At 53.5% G+C, this 16,160-nt stretch overlaps 5 protein-coding genes across 5 annotated transcripts; 3 read left to right on the top strand and 2 right to left on the bottom strand.

Moving 5' to 3' along the window:
- Positions 1–151: 151 nt before the first annotated feature.
- J4E93_005452 (uncharacterized protein) lies at positions 152–5,658 on the bottom strand (the record flags this gene model as incomplete). Its single annotated transcript, XM_049343373.1, has 3 exons — positions 152–1,459; positions 1,508–5,137; positions 5,299–5,658. The coding sequence occupies 3 exons, from the start codon at positions 5,656–5,658 to the stop codon at positions 152–154; spliced, it is 5,298 nt and encodes a 1,765-aa protein (XP_049199466.1).
- Positions 5,659–7,189: 1,531 nt separating this feature from the next.
- On the top strand, positions 7,190–8,099 carry J4E93_005451 (uncharacterized protein; the record flags this gene model as incomplete). Its single annotated transcript, XM_049343372.1, has 2 exons — positions 7,190–7,489; positions 7,536–8,099. 2 exons carry the CDS (start codon positions 7,190–7,192, stop codon positions 8,097–8,099), a joined length of 864 nt encoding a protein of 287 aa, XP_049199465.1.
- A 1,387-nt stretch (positions 8,100–9,486) lies between these two features.
- On the top strand, positions 9,487–10,487 carry J4E93_005450 (uncharacterized protein; the record flags this gene model as incomplete). The annotated part of the gene is made up of 4 exons (XM_049343371.1): positions 9,487–9,535; positions 9,587–9,933; positions 10,022–10,212; positions 10,289–10,487. 4 exons carry the CDS (start codon positions 9,487–9,489, stop codon positions 10,485–10,487), a joined length of 786 nt encoding a protein of 261 aa, XP_049199464.1.
- A 2,476-nt stretch (positions 10,488–12,963) lies between these two features.
- J4E93_005449 (uncharacterized protein) lies at positions 12,964–13,674 on the top strand (the record flags this gene model as incomplete). The annotated part of the gene is made up of 1 exon (XM_049343370.1): positions 12,964–13,674. One exon carries the CDS (start codon positions 12,964–12,966, stop codon positions 13,672–13,674), a length of 711 nt encoding a protein of 236 aa, XP_049199463.1.
- A 233-nt stretch (positions 13,675–13,907) lies between these two features.
- J4E93_005448 (uncharacterized protein) lies at positions 13,908–15,707 on the bottom strand (the record flags this gene model as incomplete). The annotated part of the gene is made up of 1 exon (XM_049343369.1): positions 13,908–15,707. The coding sequence occupies one exon, from the start codon at positions 15,705–15,707 to the stop codon at positions 13,908–13,910; it is 1,800 nt and encodes a 599-aa protein (XP_049199462.1).
- Between the last annotated feature and the right edge of the window lie 453 nt (positions 15,708–16,160).

Below are 16,160 nucleotides of genomic sequence, written 5' to 3'. Positions count from 1 at the left end.
GTATCCTCCAGAAGCCAAGCACGTTCAAGCCTCACAACCTGAACCCCATATGTCAACCTGCCATGACATAACAAAACGCCTTTTCCTAGCCCTAAACGCCTGATCAATGATGCCATTCCTATCACCAATGCCCCTCAAAAGGCATCAAGGTCTAGCCTTGGAACAGGAATCCCCTCAGCGCATTCTCGACTTGCTGATCGTCGTATCCCTGACCTTGCAGCTGTTGAACCATCTGCTGCTGCTGAGCTATGCGTTGTTGTTGGTGATGCAGAGCATAATTCGCACTACCCTGCACTCCTTCCATCTGTGCTTGAGGCGCAAACTGGGCGTAAGAACGGGGCGGGTCGTTCGAAGAACCTCCCGACATAGACATAGGCGGGCCTACAGAACCAGAGCCTGAACCAGCGCCAGAACCTCCACCATTCACACTCCCGCTCATACTCCCCGGCGGCCTTGTATACGCATTCTTAGGCGGACGACCCATACCAGAGTAAGTAGGTGGAGGAATAGGCTGGCCCTTAGCCAGCGCCGCCTTCTCCCTATCCCTCTTCTTCTGCTGCACAAGCGTGCCCTTGACGCCACGAAGATACTTCATGGCCGCATCAACGAGCTCTTTCTTTTCGGGCGAGTTCTTAAGCGCCTCGAGCATTTCGCGGACTTGGGTTTCGGATTTGATGTGTGGGCAGGTGCGAGAGTGGCCGAAATGGGCTAGGCCGCACAGATTGCAGTGTTCGACGCCGGCGGCTTTGAGTTCGCAGGCGCCTTGGGGGTGGTTCTTGTGACAGGCGGGACAGATACGGTTGCCGAATGAGCCGTAGGTTGGTTCGAGGGGGTTGCGGATGGGGATAGTGGCGCGCTCGAACGGTTTGACTGTCACTCCGTTAGTCTTTGGAGCTTGTGGCGATGACTCTGGTGGTGGTGTGGAGAGATCAATGAAGGCGGCTGGTGGGCGGGGTGACGACGCCTGGTCTGAAGAAGTGGCTGGATGACTCCTATCATCACTGCTCGGATGTGTCGAGAGCTCGAGTCTCATTCGAGTACCACCTTTCGGTGGCACAATCTTCACCGGCTTCAATGGCGACCTGACGACTCTCGCACCACCCTTCTTAGGCGTAGTTTGTACAGGTACAGGTGCAGTGGGGGACTTTGACGAAGAAACTTGAGACGCACCTGCGCCATTCTGCTTGTACAGCGAAGAGCTGGCGTTGTTTGTTGTACTGCGATGGCGAACATGACCCAGCTCCTTGGCGGCATCAACGTTCTCATGACCAGGCTCAGGCTCGCTTTCGTCTTCAGACTCGGCCTGGAAGTCAGTATCGCTTTCGGAGCCCGTCTTGTTCTTGCGCTTCCTGCTTGGCTTCTTGATTGGCGAAGGCGGTAATGCGGATTCTTCGCGTCGGTCGTCTCCCGCGGCGGATGCTGCATCGGCATCTTTTGGATCTATAACGTAATCGACAGTCTGCGTAATGTTAGTATTTGTTGTGATTGAGAGTGGAGCATCACGTACTTGTTTAGCCCGCCGTCCTCGACCCATAGCCTCTGCCTTCGCAAGTGCCTCGGCGGCTGCGGCGGCTTGTCGTTCCTTTAAAATCTTGTCCCAAACACCTGGATCTGGAGCCACCTCCTCGTCCACAGTATCGAAATCGTCTTGCAGTGTGCCCTTATCGTTGACCCAAATACGGGCAAAGCCAAACTGAGATTCCGCAGAATCATCATCTCCAGTCTGTGTGTTCTCGATCTGGCTACGATCGAGTAGCTTATCGATGGAAGCATCGTCGTAGCGAATGTCATGATCCGCGTCGTCGTCTTTGAAGAGTTCGGCGGCACCGTACTTGAGTATCGACTCGACGTCCTCATCCTCGGGATCATCTCGGTCCAGATCCTGAACAACGACCTTGTCAAGGGCCATCTTCTTCTTACCCATTTGCATAATCTTCTCTTCTACAGACGCTCGAGTAGCCAGCTGAAGACACAGCACCTTCTTCTTCTGACCGATACGATGTGCTCGAGCGATGGCTTGGAGATCTTGATGAGGATTCCAATCAGGATCAAGTATGATGACGGTGTCAGCGGTTGCAAGATTGATGCCTACACCACCAGCACGTGTGGAGAGAAGGAAGGCGAATAGCGGCGAGTCGGGTGCGTTGAACTGGTCGATGCGCTTCTGCTTCTCGAGCGAGCCCATGGTACCGTCTAAGCGCTGGTACGGGAGCTGCATACCGTCCAAGAAGTCCTCGATGATGTTGAGCATGTCAAGGAACTGGCTGAAGATGAGTACGCGATGACCGCGTTCCTGAAGTTTCGGAAGTAGGGTCTCGAGAAGAGATAGCTTGGCGGAAGCCTCGACGAGATTGCGATGAGAGACTGCGGCAACTTCGCTTCGCTCTTCAATCTCTCTGCTATAGACGAATGGATGGCAAAGACACTTGCGTAGCTGCATAAGGATATTGCTCAAGTTGGCACGTTCCTGCTGCTTCAGCTGCTTATCGGAGGTGAAGAGAGCTTTGAGCAACTCTGGGCTCTTGGACAGAATAGACTTGTAAACTTGCTTCTGGAGATGGCTCATGGAGATGGGTAGGATGATCTGACCCAGAGGCGGGAGGAAAGTCAGGACCTTGGCCTTGGTACGTCGCAGAATGAAGGGCCGGATCTTGTCATGAAGTTCTCGGATATTGTCCGCTGTCATCTCAGCGTACTCTTCCTCAAGCGCAGCAGCATCGATAGTGTCGTCGAGAAAGTGCAGCAAGTTGAAGAGCTCACGGGCGTTGTTTTGCAGCGGTGTACCAGTCAACAGAAGTCGGAACGGCGCGCGGACTGCTGTGAGAGCTGTATACAACTGAGACTTGTCGTTCTTCAAGCGCTGGCCTTCGTCAACGACGAGACCTGCCCAGCTGACACCCCTGAAGAACCTCCTGCAGTTGTCGTCGGCGGCTGCGTCGTAGGAGGTTACGACGATGTGGCATCGCAAGTCTTTCGTCTTCTCGGGATACATCTCATACTGATAGGCCATCTCACGAGCCTTGGCGGACCCGAAGTAAGCCACCACGCGAAGAGACGGCGCCCATTGCTTGATCTCTCGTCGCCAATTGGCACATGTCGAGTTGGGGACTACAATCAGGAAGGGGAAGCAGTTGTGCTCTTGGATGAGGGTCGCCATAAAGGCAATGACTTGGATCGTCTTTCCGAGACCCATCTCGTCAGCGAGAATGGCGTTCTTCTGATCGTACCACTTGTAGTAAAGCCAATTGAGACCCTCCAACTGATACTTCATCAGCTCACCACCAACAAGGTTATCAGGCTGTTTCTCTCGTTCAAGTTTGGCGAATGATGTGCTGCGAGCCTTTTCAATACGTCCTTTGAGGGGCCCTTGCTTGGGAATCTTAACGTAGCGACCGGCCACCCAGTCGTTGTAAGCAGTGACAAAGTCGAGCCACCTGTCGCCGTCTTCCGGGGTTGGTACGCTCTCCCATACTGTATCCTCGTAGCCGAGACCCTTGTACTTGATGAGCGCCTTGTCGACTTCCTTGATACGAGCTTTGTCAATCTCTTCACTACGGACTTCGACATAGCTCGTGTACTTGATGTCGAGGACGATATCGATACGGAGGTACTCTTCGGGGATGGCGTCTTCGGTCCGCATCTTCGGTCCGTCCTCGCGCTTAAAGAAGGCCTTGCGCTGGACTGCAGCCGTGACACCCCAAGTCCAGGCTCCGGAGTGCCAGGCGGATCGAAAGTAGGACTCATTCTCCCACTTGATCAAGTACTGCTTATCGTCTTCGCAAACGAGTTCACAGGGTGTACCCGGACGGTATGTCTCAACATCCGATGGGCGCCAAGCGATGATACCGCCTACCTTCTGATCGAAAGTCTCGTCGCACTCCTTGCAGAGCCATTTGCCAGAGTACTCGCGGAAACGCTCATCTGCCAACTCCTCGTCGTCGCGATTGACGTCCATAGCGTACTGCGACATGGGTGGTAGATGATGGTAATGCCAGGCACGAGAGCACTTGGTGCAGCGGAACATGACGTTGTTGGGATCGTTGACAAGCTCAGAAGGTACGTCGACGACTGGATCATGGCCGTCGTTTTCCTCGCGCTCCTTCATCTCCTGCTGTGTGGTTTTGCGACGTCTAAAGGGTCGACAGGACGGACCCGAGATAGCGCAATCCTGACATCTGGATAGATCGGGAGCAGTTGCGTCTTTCTTCTTGTAGAAGTTGATGCACCTCTTGCATTGTAGAACGAACTCCTCGTCCCCAATCTTGGTGACTAGATGATCGCGAGTGGAGCGGTTGCCCAAGCAGTTCTTGTGGTAAGCCAGCGAGCAACCTTGGCAGTAGACCAGAGGCGCAACGCTGGGGCCATCGAAGCAGACTTCGCAACCCTCGGCGTGTCGTGCACGGAAAGGGTCACTTCGAGGTAGATTCGGAAACACTTCTCGGACGACTGAAACCTTCTGTGCAACCACTTTGGGAGCCGAGTCAGATCGATAGACATCGTTGATACCCGCTTCTTGCATGTTATTTGTAGCACGTGTTGCCCGATCAGATTGTCGGACGCCCGCTCGAGGTATCTTCTCAGGCTTTGCAGCACGCAGAGGGCGTCCCTTACGTTTGCGACCTGGTAGTAGATCTGAACGGAGTATGTCTGAGGCGCTGGACTCGTCTGTGGTTCCATCCTCCGAGTCTTCGTCTTCATCATCGTTGTCGTTGGCGTTTGTTCGAGTCGGCTGTCTTGTTGAACGTCGTGTGGGTTGTTGTACGCCTTTGCGACGCCGACCCCTCCGCTTCTTGCCGGCGTCTCCGGAGTCTTCTTCACTTGTAGAGAGCGCAATGAGATCGCTGTTCTCTGAGCGACCTCTTGCTGGACGTCCTCGACGGGCTGCGCGCCTCAAGCCTTGTGAGCGGCCATTGCGACGACCTGGTGAATCGGAGGCAAGCTCGTCTTGATCGTCGTCTTCGGAAGAGGAGATGGGGATGGTTGAGATATCTACGAAACCGTCATGGTCGGCTTTGCCTGTGCGATTACGAAGTCTCATATCGTCGTCGCTACCGGTCGCGTTGGGGTCGTCGTCGGGTTGGAAGGTTTGTAGTGCCTCTGGGCCACCGTTGAGCTCGAGGAGCTCTTCGAAGGTAATCTATAGACACTTAGTAAGATACTTCGAATAGGTAGTTGTAGAGAAGAAGGAATCCAAGCAGAGGTGGTGCTTATATAGCGGGACCAACTGCACCCGGCGCGAAGGCTGCCTTTACCGGTGATAGTAAGGGAACTCGAGACATCGAAGATATAATCACTCACCTGTTTGACGCGGTCACCTGACAGCCTGACCTCGTAAACCATCTCGCCCTTCCTCCCAGAGAACTCGCGCAGGATCTTCTCCACCTCATCTTGAGGTTCATAGTACCTATACTCCGCCTTCTTGACTTTCGCGGAAGGTATTCGAACGCATACCGCCCGGCGCTTGCGGGGCGGGGTATCGACATGCATAGTGAATTCTTCGTCCATGTCGTCCTGCACTGACATGGTAGCGGGGGAGCTGGACGCTTCCCTCTCAGGCGCGGGGCGGGGAGTACTCAGGGCGGCGTTTGCCTTGGGCCCTGGTGGCGGCTTCTTCTTAAACGCAGCCATAAGTGCCGCGCCATCTTCGTCGCTACTCATTTTGGCAGTTTGCGATGCGTTTGTCTGGTGTGGTACGTGACGGCGGGACGGCTCTTTTGGCAAGGAATCTATGTCGACAGCATTTAATGGGCTCGACTCGGTCGAGGGGTGCGGAAACGAATTAGGACAAGGTTCGATATCCTTGGCAGGTTGAATGTACAGCTTTGAGATGCGGGATGAGTGGGGAATGGGGATGCAGGCGCGCTGCTGTACCGTGGTTTCGTCGCGTCTCGGTGAACGATGATAGCGCCCAAACGCCAGACGCGTGACTTCGCGTCCCGCGCTTATGATCTTAGTGCGAACGCATGGCTTGGCAATCAGGAACTTTTTGTCGCATCGCTTTTGCGCTGGTTACAATTTAAGTCTCGGAACCCACCACGACTGTTTAATTGACCTTGTTATGGTTTATTCCTGCCTATCTGGTAGCACGCTACTGCGATCACACCAATTGGTTACCCCACGCACCTTCCTCCGCTACAAATCCATTACTGCCGCCATCGAGAGGGGCAGGCAGGGTGGACCAGACCGACCATTCAGACCGCGGACACGAAACGACCGCAATGATGACAGAGACGAACCGGTGAAGAATCGCCGTGAGGCACGGTTCGAGAAATTTGGCCCTCCTCGTGACGATCCAGAACCAAGATTTGGTGATCGCTCGACTGTGACACCTCGCAGTAGCAGGTTCGGACGTATACCCCGCGATGACGATGCGCCGAGTCGGTTCAAGGAAGAGCGACTGAGCGGCTTCGGAAGAGATCGATCGAGTGGCTTTGGAAGAGAACGATCAAGTGATCTGGGAAGAGAACGACAAGGCGGGTTTCAACGAGAGCGACAAAGCAGTTTTGGAAAAGATGCACGTGGAACGGGAGTCGAGCAACGCTCGCACAGTCCCAGCGAGGCACAAAAAGAATATGAGCGATTGTATGGCGAGAGAAAACGATCTCCACACAGGCTTGATCCGGAAGGGAGACGGAACGGGGACATACACCCACCAGGAACTTTCCGACGCTATGAGGATGGCTATAGGCCCCGGCCACGTATGACAAATGATCGCAGCGACTCACGGAAACACAGGACAAATGATCGCAACGACTCACGGAAACAGAGACCTGAGAGAAACTGGAGGGACGACAGGGCGCCTTCATACACGCCCCGCACTCGCGATGTAGCAGACGAAGGTGTCACTGAAGCACGATCCTCCCAAAGGGGCGATGACGCGACATCATACAGTCCGCGAGCTCGGGATGAAAACGATCGTTCTTTCGAACCGCGATTCTCTCACAGACCGGATTCGAAGGGCGCCAGAAGAGAACGCCATGGCCGAGAGTCTTCTGATCCCTACTCCGCGACGAGAAGTAGCACGGAGAGTCAAAAACCTTCCGTGCGAGGACCAGAGTCACTCCCTTACACGACTGCCGCTTCAGAGTTCGTATACGGATATGGGAGCGTGGTAGCTGCGATCAAGGCGAACCGGCGTAAATTCTACAACCTCTATGTACACTCACGAGGTGCGAGTAGAGAGGGTCTCATGTCTCGAATCAGATCGCACAAGCTTTTCCCAATCACACAAGAAGTTGGAGATGAGTACATGCGCGCTCTGGACAAAGCAAGTAGCGGTCGACCACACAACGGGGTGATTCTCGAGGCATCGCCTCTGCCTGTTCCTCCAATTACCGAGCTGAAGACGGCCTCTCTCGAGGATGAGAGCTTCAGGGTCGCACTTGATAGCCAAAGCGCTGAAGACTTGCTCGTCAATGGCAAGCAAGAGCTATACTCATACAAATCTGGAGGGTGGAGACACCCACTGATCCTCTACGTGGATGGAGTAGTGAGTACAACAATACTGTCTATGAGATGATAGCTAACAATTACAGGTCGACGAAGGCAATCTTGGGGCTATTGCACGCTCAGCCTATGTCCTGGGTGCGGACGCCATCATCACGCCGACCCACCATACTGCAAACTGGAGCCACATCGCGGTCAAGGCCTCGGCCGGTGCCGCTGAAGCTATCCCGCTTTTCAAGGTCGGTGACCCGACCGACTTCCTAAAGAAGAGCGCAGGTGCTGGGTGGTGCATATACGCGAGCGACGCCATTCCGCCTGCGCCACCAAGTCTCTCTTCAGCCGACGACGCACCCGAGCCTGGGTCTAACAAGGTAGTGTACACGATTACGCAGGGTAGGAAACGTCTTCCCGCAGACCACAGCCCAGTCGCCGAGCACCCCACAATCCTCATGATGGGTGCTGAGGGCACGGGACTAAAGACCAGTCTGGTCAACCTGGCGAGATACAAGGTCGGAATCCCGCATGGCCGCGAGGCCAACGAAGTCGGAGTCGACAGTCTGAATGTCAGTGTTGCAGCGTCGATACTCTGCTACGAGATGTTGCAGAAGCCGAGGACACAGCCTGAGCGCAACCCCGAGAACGTTGTCTTCTAGACCGCTACCCATTCGAGGACTATGTCCTCTGTACTATATGTATACTTTGATAAAACTCCATTGTAAGCTTGCAGGTTGGACATGCCAGGCTTAGATGGGCAGGTCGTCCAATAGCCGTCAACGACGTGCGTCGTTATCAATTCGCTCTCTCCTCCGTGCGAGGCATGCGCCGTTGCAGCACTAATCACCCAATGACAGATGCAGGCCAATATGATAGCTGCATGATGCTGCAGTGCGGAGTGCATCCACTAGGTCCTTGCCGACTACCTAGCTCAGCGCCTCTTATCACCGAGGCCTCCCTAGCCTAGTAGCAATAGCTTCATAGCGACATCAATTGTGAGGCTTAAAGCGGTGAGCCAAATTTCAAATGGCCATTGCTGTACTCGCGTCCAGCTGGAACCGCGATTTACCATTCCAATATCGCATAGGCCCCACGTGTTCGCTACAGTTCGCATACCGGTGGGCTGACGCTGATCGGTGGTGTGGCTGGTGTGCGTGACCAGATCCTTATCAGTGTATGCAACTGCAAATCCATCATCCATCCAAAAATGCCTCGTACCTGTGACACGCAAAGATTCGGAGTCGGAGGATACTGAGAAGTCCACAAGACTTGACAAAAGTTTAAGTTTCAAGGAAGTAACAGAGCCTAGGATCATGCCATGTCCATCACGACATGATCGGCGATCGGAGCATGGCGCAAAGCTCAACATGGGATTTGACACCGCTTTTCCGAAATGCGATGCAATAATTGCGCCATCCGAAGCGATGAATCCTCCGCGCTCGCTTGGTGGAGGAAACATGTCGTTTGATGTATGTACACAAAATAGCAATGCGAGAATCGTGACACTGGTCATACCCACAACGCGCTATGCGCTATCAGTAGGTGGTGTCGAGAGAAAAGTCCCTAGCGGTGAAGTGAAGCTAGGGGCGCGTGGGGAAAGGCGTCCAAGCGCCCCTGTCGTCATGGAGCACACGCCTCGCCATACCACGATCCTCCCCCTCTTAGCGCGATTCCAGACGGGAGAGCAGCGTTTTTCACACCCACCCATCAGCCAACTCCCACCCATATCATGGTGTCGCTCTGACCCCGTGTAGCCCCGGCTGAATCCGTCCTCCCCGCACCTGCGCCTGCTCTCAGTCACCTGGCGACTGTTTATCTATTCGCTCGGTCGCGCCTGCAACCCACCCTTTGTACTCGAACCGCCGCCTAGAGTTAGAGCCTCTCCGTCCTGCACGCACGCTGCAACTGCACGCCTCACACCTAATCGCGCATCCCGCCGTATCATAAACCCCGCAACTCCTCCCCTTTGCGCCACCGTCTCGATTCGACACGAGACTCGGGGCGAAACTTCTCACCACCCGCTGAGACAGTAATTACACATCCACCATGACGCGAAGAATTGTATATGGCGTGGGCCTCATCCTCACACTGGCCTGTAAGAGACCATGATATTCCGCTACAAAGGAAACTGAGACTGACCGCGCAGGCACCATCATGACCATCGCCAGTATCTCGATGCCGCGATGGGTCAGCTACAGCCCCGACGGCAAGCGCGAATACTCCTACGGCCTCCACAGTCGCTGCTCCGCCGTCACGGGCACCTGTGTCCCCTTCCCCAAGATGAGCGACTGCGCAAAGGACCCGTCCTTCTGCAACATGTGGCGGACAGTCGGTTTCCTGACCTCGTTCGGCGTCGTCGTGGAGCTATGCGCCCTCGTCTCTTTCATCGTCATCATCTCCGGTGGAGTCCAGCGCCGGGCTGCAGGCTGGCAGGTAGCCGTTGGCGTACTGTCCTTCAGCGCCATCGTCCAGTGCGCCGGCATGGCCATAGTGGTACGTGTCTTTCCCCGCGTTTTCCCTGCTTCCTGCAGGGTCCCATCCCCATCGCAGAAGCAAAGCATGCTAACAGTCACACGCCCAGGCCTTCCTCTTCGACCACGACGAGCGCTTCTGGTCCGGCTGGCACCTCGACCTCTCCTGGACCCTCTGCACCGCCAGCTGGACCATTCTCTTCCTCACCTCCGTCGCCATCGCCGTATCCGCCTTCTACCTCCCCGTCGAAGGCGACTACGAGCTCATCCCAGAAGAATACTACGGTCCGCCAGACGATCGGTAAGGGCACACATACATTCCAACATACACTGCACATCCGCTGTGCAAAAAGAATCGTTTTAATTTGGGTGTGTAGGCTTCTTTCGCGCATCTCGGCTTGGGACAACGGCTTCAAAGGCCCCGACTCGGGCATGCAGTATAGCTACCAGCGCGATCAGGATTCCATGAGCGATGTTGTTAGTATTGCGGCGAGTAGCATTGCGCCTAGTGATCGCATGCGGAGGGGGAGCAGTATTGCGCCTAGTAATCGGAGGGACAGTGATGCGAGGAGATAGGTGGATCACGAACGACGGTTTATATGCATAATGTGGTGGGACTAGGATGGGGGAGTCGGAGGCATATCTTTATCACTTTTGGCGACAGTTTGTCTGGTCTGTGTTGCGCTTTTTTGCGAGCTTTGTCTTGTTTTGCTCAAGTGTTTGCTTTTTTTTTGGTCTACGATACCCTACTGCCATCCACCGGTGGTTGGGCACATATCTTCTCAGCTAGCCTGGATATAAAATGTTAGAACCTGCAATTGATTCGGCCTTGCCCTCTCCTCGTTTCGAGGTCGCCCTGAGATGTCCGGTTCCAGGTTGTGTGCCAGCGAGTTGCAGTCACTCATTATTACTGAAACACCGACAGCATTCGAAGAAGGGCAAAAAGGCGAGGAGCGTCGTCTTGCTGTAAGCCTTTAGCAAACGCGTCCAGACGTTACGCAGATGACTTACAGAGACTTTATCTATAAGAGTGGCGGCGATATTCTCACATGCCCAACTAGGGTCAACGTAAATCTTCCATTGAACAAAATACTCCCTAAGAAAAGTGTGAACTTGTCCGTCATCAGCAAGTTTATTATTGCTGTGTACAAGGTGATCACCCCAGTTGATACAGGCATACTTCAAGTACGGGGGGCAAGGGATGTCTTTTGCCTCATCCTCGATCACTTCCGCTCTTAGCTCTTTAGCTCTCCATATATCATTCTGGAACGAGTGTACCAAGAGAGCAAGACATCGTGATGCTAACAAACCATGGATGTGTGCTCCATCCACCCAGAAATCTGGATCGGTGCATCGCCGTGCGTCGAGCAGGAAGTCGCGCAATGAAGGATGATGAAGGCGAAGTGGACGTGATCGATCAGCTGGTACGTCAAGGATAGCATGCAAGTCCTCGATGACCGACCTGATGAGCTCTTCGGCAATGTCTAATAGCATTCCTAAAGACTGCGCAGTCAAAGGGTACTTCAGCACGATCAGGCTTCCAAGAATATATCTTAGCATCCTGCAATGCTCTTCCTTCTCCTCATCTTCATACTCTGGGCGGATCGAGTGTCGCAGAACAGTGATGTAAATATTGTTGAGATGCTTTTCAGGCTCGGCTTGCGTATCATTGTCGCTTTTCAAGATCAATTCTAATCTTCGCGCCGCGAAACGCCTTCCTTGCTGGATAAATCGATGAGCCGTTGCAGCCCATATGAACAGGCCACTAGCTTTCTGTGCCATTTCCGCGACCTTTGCTTGACCGGGCCAACCGGTAGGTAAGCCTTGTTCCTGAACGCAGATTGCGAGGTTGTATTTTAGGAAGAGTTCTATATCGGCATCGACGATTGAACGCGCTATGTGGTGTAACACGTAGCGGTGGTGTGAAGTATCTGGCACTTTGTCAAAGCCGTTGCGGATTGCTACCTCAGGCCTGCTCGTCAGAAATATACGCAGGTTGACTCGTCCCAGTGCTTGCACTCTAGCCAAGAGCTCCACAACTGTTCGGACATTTGCCTCATCTTCGCATTCGTCCAGTGCGTCGATAACAAGAACGAGGGAAGGGCTGGCATCCGAATGTTCCATCTCAGACAATGGGCCGAGGACGAGGAGCTGCCATTGGTCGCGCAATGAGAGGTGCGAGACGTCGGAGCGCTCTGCAACCACTCCAACTATAAGCTGGCGCATCCCTGGAACGTTGCGCGCAAGTTGGATTGCAACGGTTGTTGCGAACTTCCTTGCATGACTGACGTCACTTCCACCTTTGTCGAAGAAGAAGCTAGCCGCTAGGCGTTTTTGCTCATAGTATCTACGAGCTACGGTCCGGGCAATCGTCGACTTTCCTGTACCGGCCAGGCCATTTAGCCAGTAGACACCTCGCTTGTCTTGTACGTCGATCCAATAGCATATCTCGTTCAAAAGAGCAATGCGCGTATCCGGAAAGCAGGTTGGCTCATGCTGCTTCGTATACGCGTTGAACAGCGCGTCCGCGGCGTACGGTAACTTCACGCGCTCTGGGTCTTGCGTTTGACTGAGAAACTATCAGCGATCGTGACACCGCTATCAGGTTTACCGGTGTCGCGTACTTCACATGGTTATTCCCATGGACATGGTACTCCCCCGCTTGGATGCCGATTTTCACACACTCGTTGTTGAAGTTGGTAGGTTGTGCAGTTGCGCGTGTATCCATTACCGTGCGCAGCAAGGTCAAACGAAGGTGCAGCACAAGAGAAAGAGCAAGGTAGTGCTACGAGGTGGAGGGAGAGAATGTCAGGCTGAAAACGCATTGTGCGCGTGACAGAGCTCAGGCAGTTTGCCAGGTGTCCTGCGAGGCAGACGTCTAGGCGAATCGAGGTTCATGCAGTTACAGGGCAATGGCAGCGGTTAAGCGCCTCGCCTTGAAGTATGCAAGGTAAATTCAAGCCTGCCCAAATTATTCTCTTGGAAAAACTCTTCCTTCTTACAGCTTTCGTTCTTATCTTACCGCCAGCAGCGCGTCTTGTTGCCTCTAACCATGGAAGGGGCCGGTCTCGCTGTCGGCGTTATCGCCCTAGGAAGCACATTCAACAACGCTGTCGATTGCTTCGAATACGTCCGGCTTGGTCGCGCTTTCGGCACCAACTTCCAAACCAGTCTGCTAAAGTTAGAGAATGAGAGACTGCGACTCTCGCGTTGGGGAAAGTCTGTTGGGCTGAGTGGCGACTTCAGCAACGCCCACAGCATCAGGCTGGCGACAGGACCGCCAGATGAAGTGGCCATAGCCACCAGAGTGCTGACGCAGATAGTCGGCCTCTTCGCAAACGCAGAGGATATATCCAACAAATACAAGAGCCATACAGAAGAAGCCGATTGGAACCTCGAAGCTCTTGACCCAGCCACAGACATGGAGGCTGTGGGCCAATCGCTGCATGCGAAGATGCGCACTCTCTCTATCAGACGTCAGAACACAACACCTTTACGACAGAGGATGCAGTGGGCGTTGTATGAAGAGAGACAATTCAACGCGTTGATCCAAGATATCGTAAACCTTGTCAACAATCTCGTGGAACTGTTTCCTTCGACGCATCAAGAACAGCGCCGGCTGTGCAGGACGGAAGTGTCTGAGATCGATTCCAAAGACGCTCTACTTGCTTTGAAGGACATAGCAGCGTTACAAGACAAGGAACTTAAGCAAGCCATCGTCGAGGCCCTGCAGTCAGAGGTCAGTTGCTGTGTGTCGGTGTAGATGCAGAGCTAACGTTGACACCCCCAGCAGAACCAGAAGATGCCTACATTCAACAACCATAATTCCAAAGTTGGTATGCAAACGGGTGTGGCCAACAACTCTGGTAGTCAGGTTTTCAATTTCTAGTCGGGTGTCCCACGGTTGAGGATATGCAAGACGCACTTTGCTTCCAGGCTCAGTAATTCACGTCGTTAAATCTTCTTCGCTTTCTGACATCGTCGGTCGTGACGATGTTAAAGTAGAACAATACCTTTCGTCTCCTCCTCATTCCGCATAATCTCCCCATCCATATGGTCGAGCAGAAAGCAGTCTCCTATGAAATGATGAGCATTCGCATTGTTGCGCTCTCCCTCTGCCTTCCGCAATACAACCGGCACCCGCATGCCCATCAAAGCGCAAACCTCATCCCCAGGCTTTAACCCTGGATTAGCCAACCCCATATTGCCCTTTTCGGTGATGTAAAAGCAGCGATCTTCCGTAGCCATTATGATCGGCGCCAGGTACGTTGCATGGAATGGGAACACGTCAGGCTCCAGATCCAGAAACTCTTGCCAGTCTTCCAGACTGGGCAGATCTTCATCTGTACTGCGGCGCCATGAGGATCCTTCCCTCATCGAGTGCAGCGTTGCGCATATTGCACGCTGAAAGGGCTTCTGGATAACCGCTTCGTCGGTGCAGGACAGTGCCTCCACGGCCAATTTGTGCCACTGTCTCATGTTGGCCATCATCGCCCTGGGACCAGATTTGAAAGTATGAGATGCGCCCACATGACGTACGATATCGGCTTTCCGCGCTTTGACATGCAACTCCCATTTGTCGGTTGAAATGAATGTGCCGAGTGAACCTGCACTGCATTGATACATTCCAGCAAGACTTATCCTATGGCGCTCATACATGGGGTCGATGGGCATATTGGCAAGATCGCGAACCCAAGATGGTCTGCCGTCGTTATTCGGCCCAAACCCGTTACCTTGCAGAATAGCTGAAACGTCGACAGTGTGATCTAGCATCAATCGGTATACATCCGTCCAGAACTCCGCCAAGGATTCCGTGTAGTCGGGTTTGTAGTTTTCGAACATCCGCGGTGGTGCTAGCGCCAAGATGGAAAAGACTTTGTCGCGGAGGTCATGACACTGTCGCTTTGAGAAGGAGAGCAGAGTTTCTTGAAATGGCATGACACCCTCGATAGCGGATGTATGACCAGGTATAGTTGCAATGCTGCCATGGTAATACTCTCGGAACCAATTGATCGTCTCGTGCTCGTACATAAAAGCATCAATGACCTTGATCTTGAGCCAGTGTTTCTTCGTTTCTGGAGTATTGGGCAGGCAGCAGTTTTTGACGCGCGTGTCTTGGTTTCGGATCGCTTGTGCGAAGCTGTTCCAGGTCGTATGGTAGGTCCCATACCAGAGGATGGTGGATTTGGGTAGAATGACTTCTTGGACAGTCCAAGCTCGCTGCCACCATGGGCTGCTTACCATCAGATCGAAGGCGAGCCGATGGTTGGTGAACTCTTCGCTGGGTTTTGCATCTTGCTCTTCGAGGATGCCGGGGAGAGTGTGCCAGTGCTTTCCTTCTGCCATATGCTCGATCCAGGCGAAAGGGGCTGTCCCTGGTGGTAGAGAATGTGATATTGTACCCAGCCAGATGTGCACCACGGAACATCCGGAGTATATGTCCCCCATCATGACCACCTGTTGCGATTTCTCGTTAAGATCGGCTTGGTTTATGCATATGGCATCTGCCCAGAGTGTGAGAGTCTCGTTGGAGTCTCTGATGTGACAGAGGAATTTGAAGAGGTTCGTTGTAATTTGTACTTCCTGGTCGTCTACTTCGATCGGTACCGTCTTGTTGGGATCGCCCCATACATAAGAGACGCATGCAAAAGTGCCAGCCGCACTTGCGAGATCCTTCACGCTCAGTGTGGCGGTTATGCGCTCGGTGCTAGACGGGTGGAGATGTAGTAACCGAATTTCTCGTCGACTGGCGTTGAGCGGTCTTCCTTGATACTTGAACAAATTGTGCGTGTCCATCTTTGATAATGATCAATTCTATATTGAACGAGGTGTAGGATGTGGATTATCGGAAAGCGATAGGCCTATGTCGCTATCTGTCCACTTCATCTCTCCAGCTTTAAGTGACCTGAAGACGTTCGAAGTAACCGTAGGCTCTTTCTCTTTTGGGAAGTTGGTATGACTGCATTTGGTGTCCCTGCACGTGATACCGTGGGGCAAGGGATGAATAAGCATTCTGTTGGTCGTGCTTGTGTTTTTCGATACGCGGGACCCATAACTGCCGAGGTAGATTCGAGGAGAAGGTGCAAAGTCGACGCAAACCGTTAGACTGGATGCTTTGCAGCATTTCAGTGATGCAGCTGCGATTGCGAAACTCATGGCGGAGCGACTGGTCGTGGGCATCATTCAGGGCGCGTTTTGCTGAGGCCGCTAAGGCTGTTGTGCCCAAGTCTTGAGTCCAGCCAAATTCGA

Source organism: Alternaria ventricosa, assembly GCF_023758065.1.
Source record: "Alternaria ventricosa strain BMP 2768 chromosome Unknown scaffold_8, whole genome shotgun sequence".
In the NCBI taxonomy this organism is placed as follows: domain Eukaryota; kingdom Fungi; phylum Ascomycota; class Dothideomycetes; order Pleosporales; family Pleosporaceae; genus Alternaria; species Alternaria ventricosa.
Note: the sequence above shows the minus strand (reverse complement) of the source record. Positions and strands in the feature narration are given on the sequence as shown.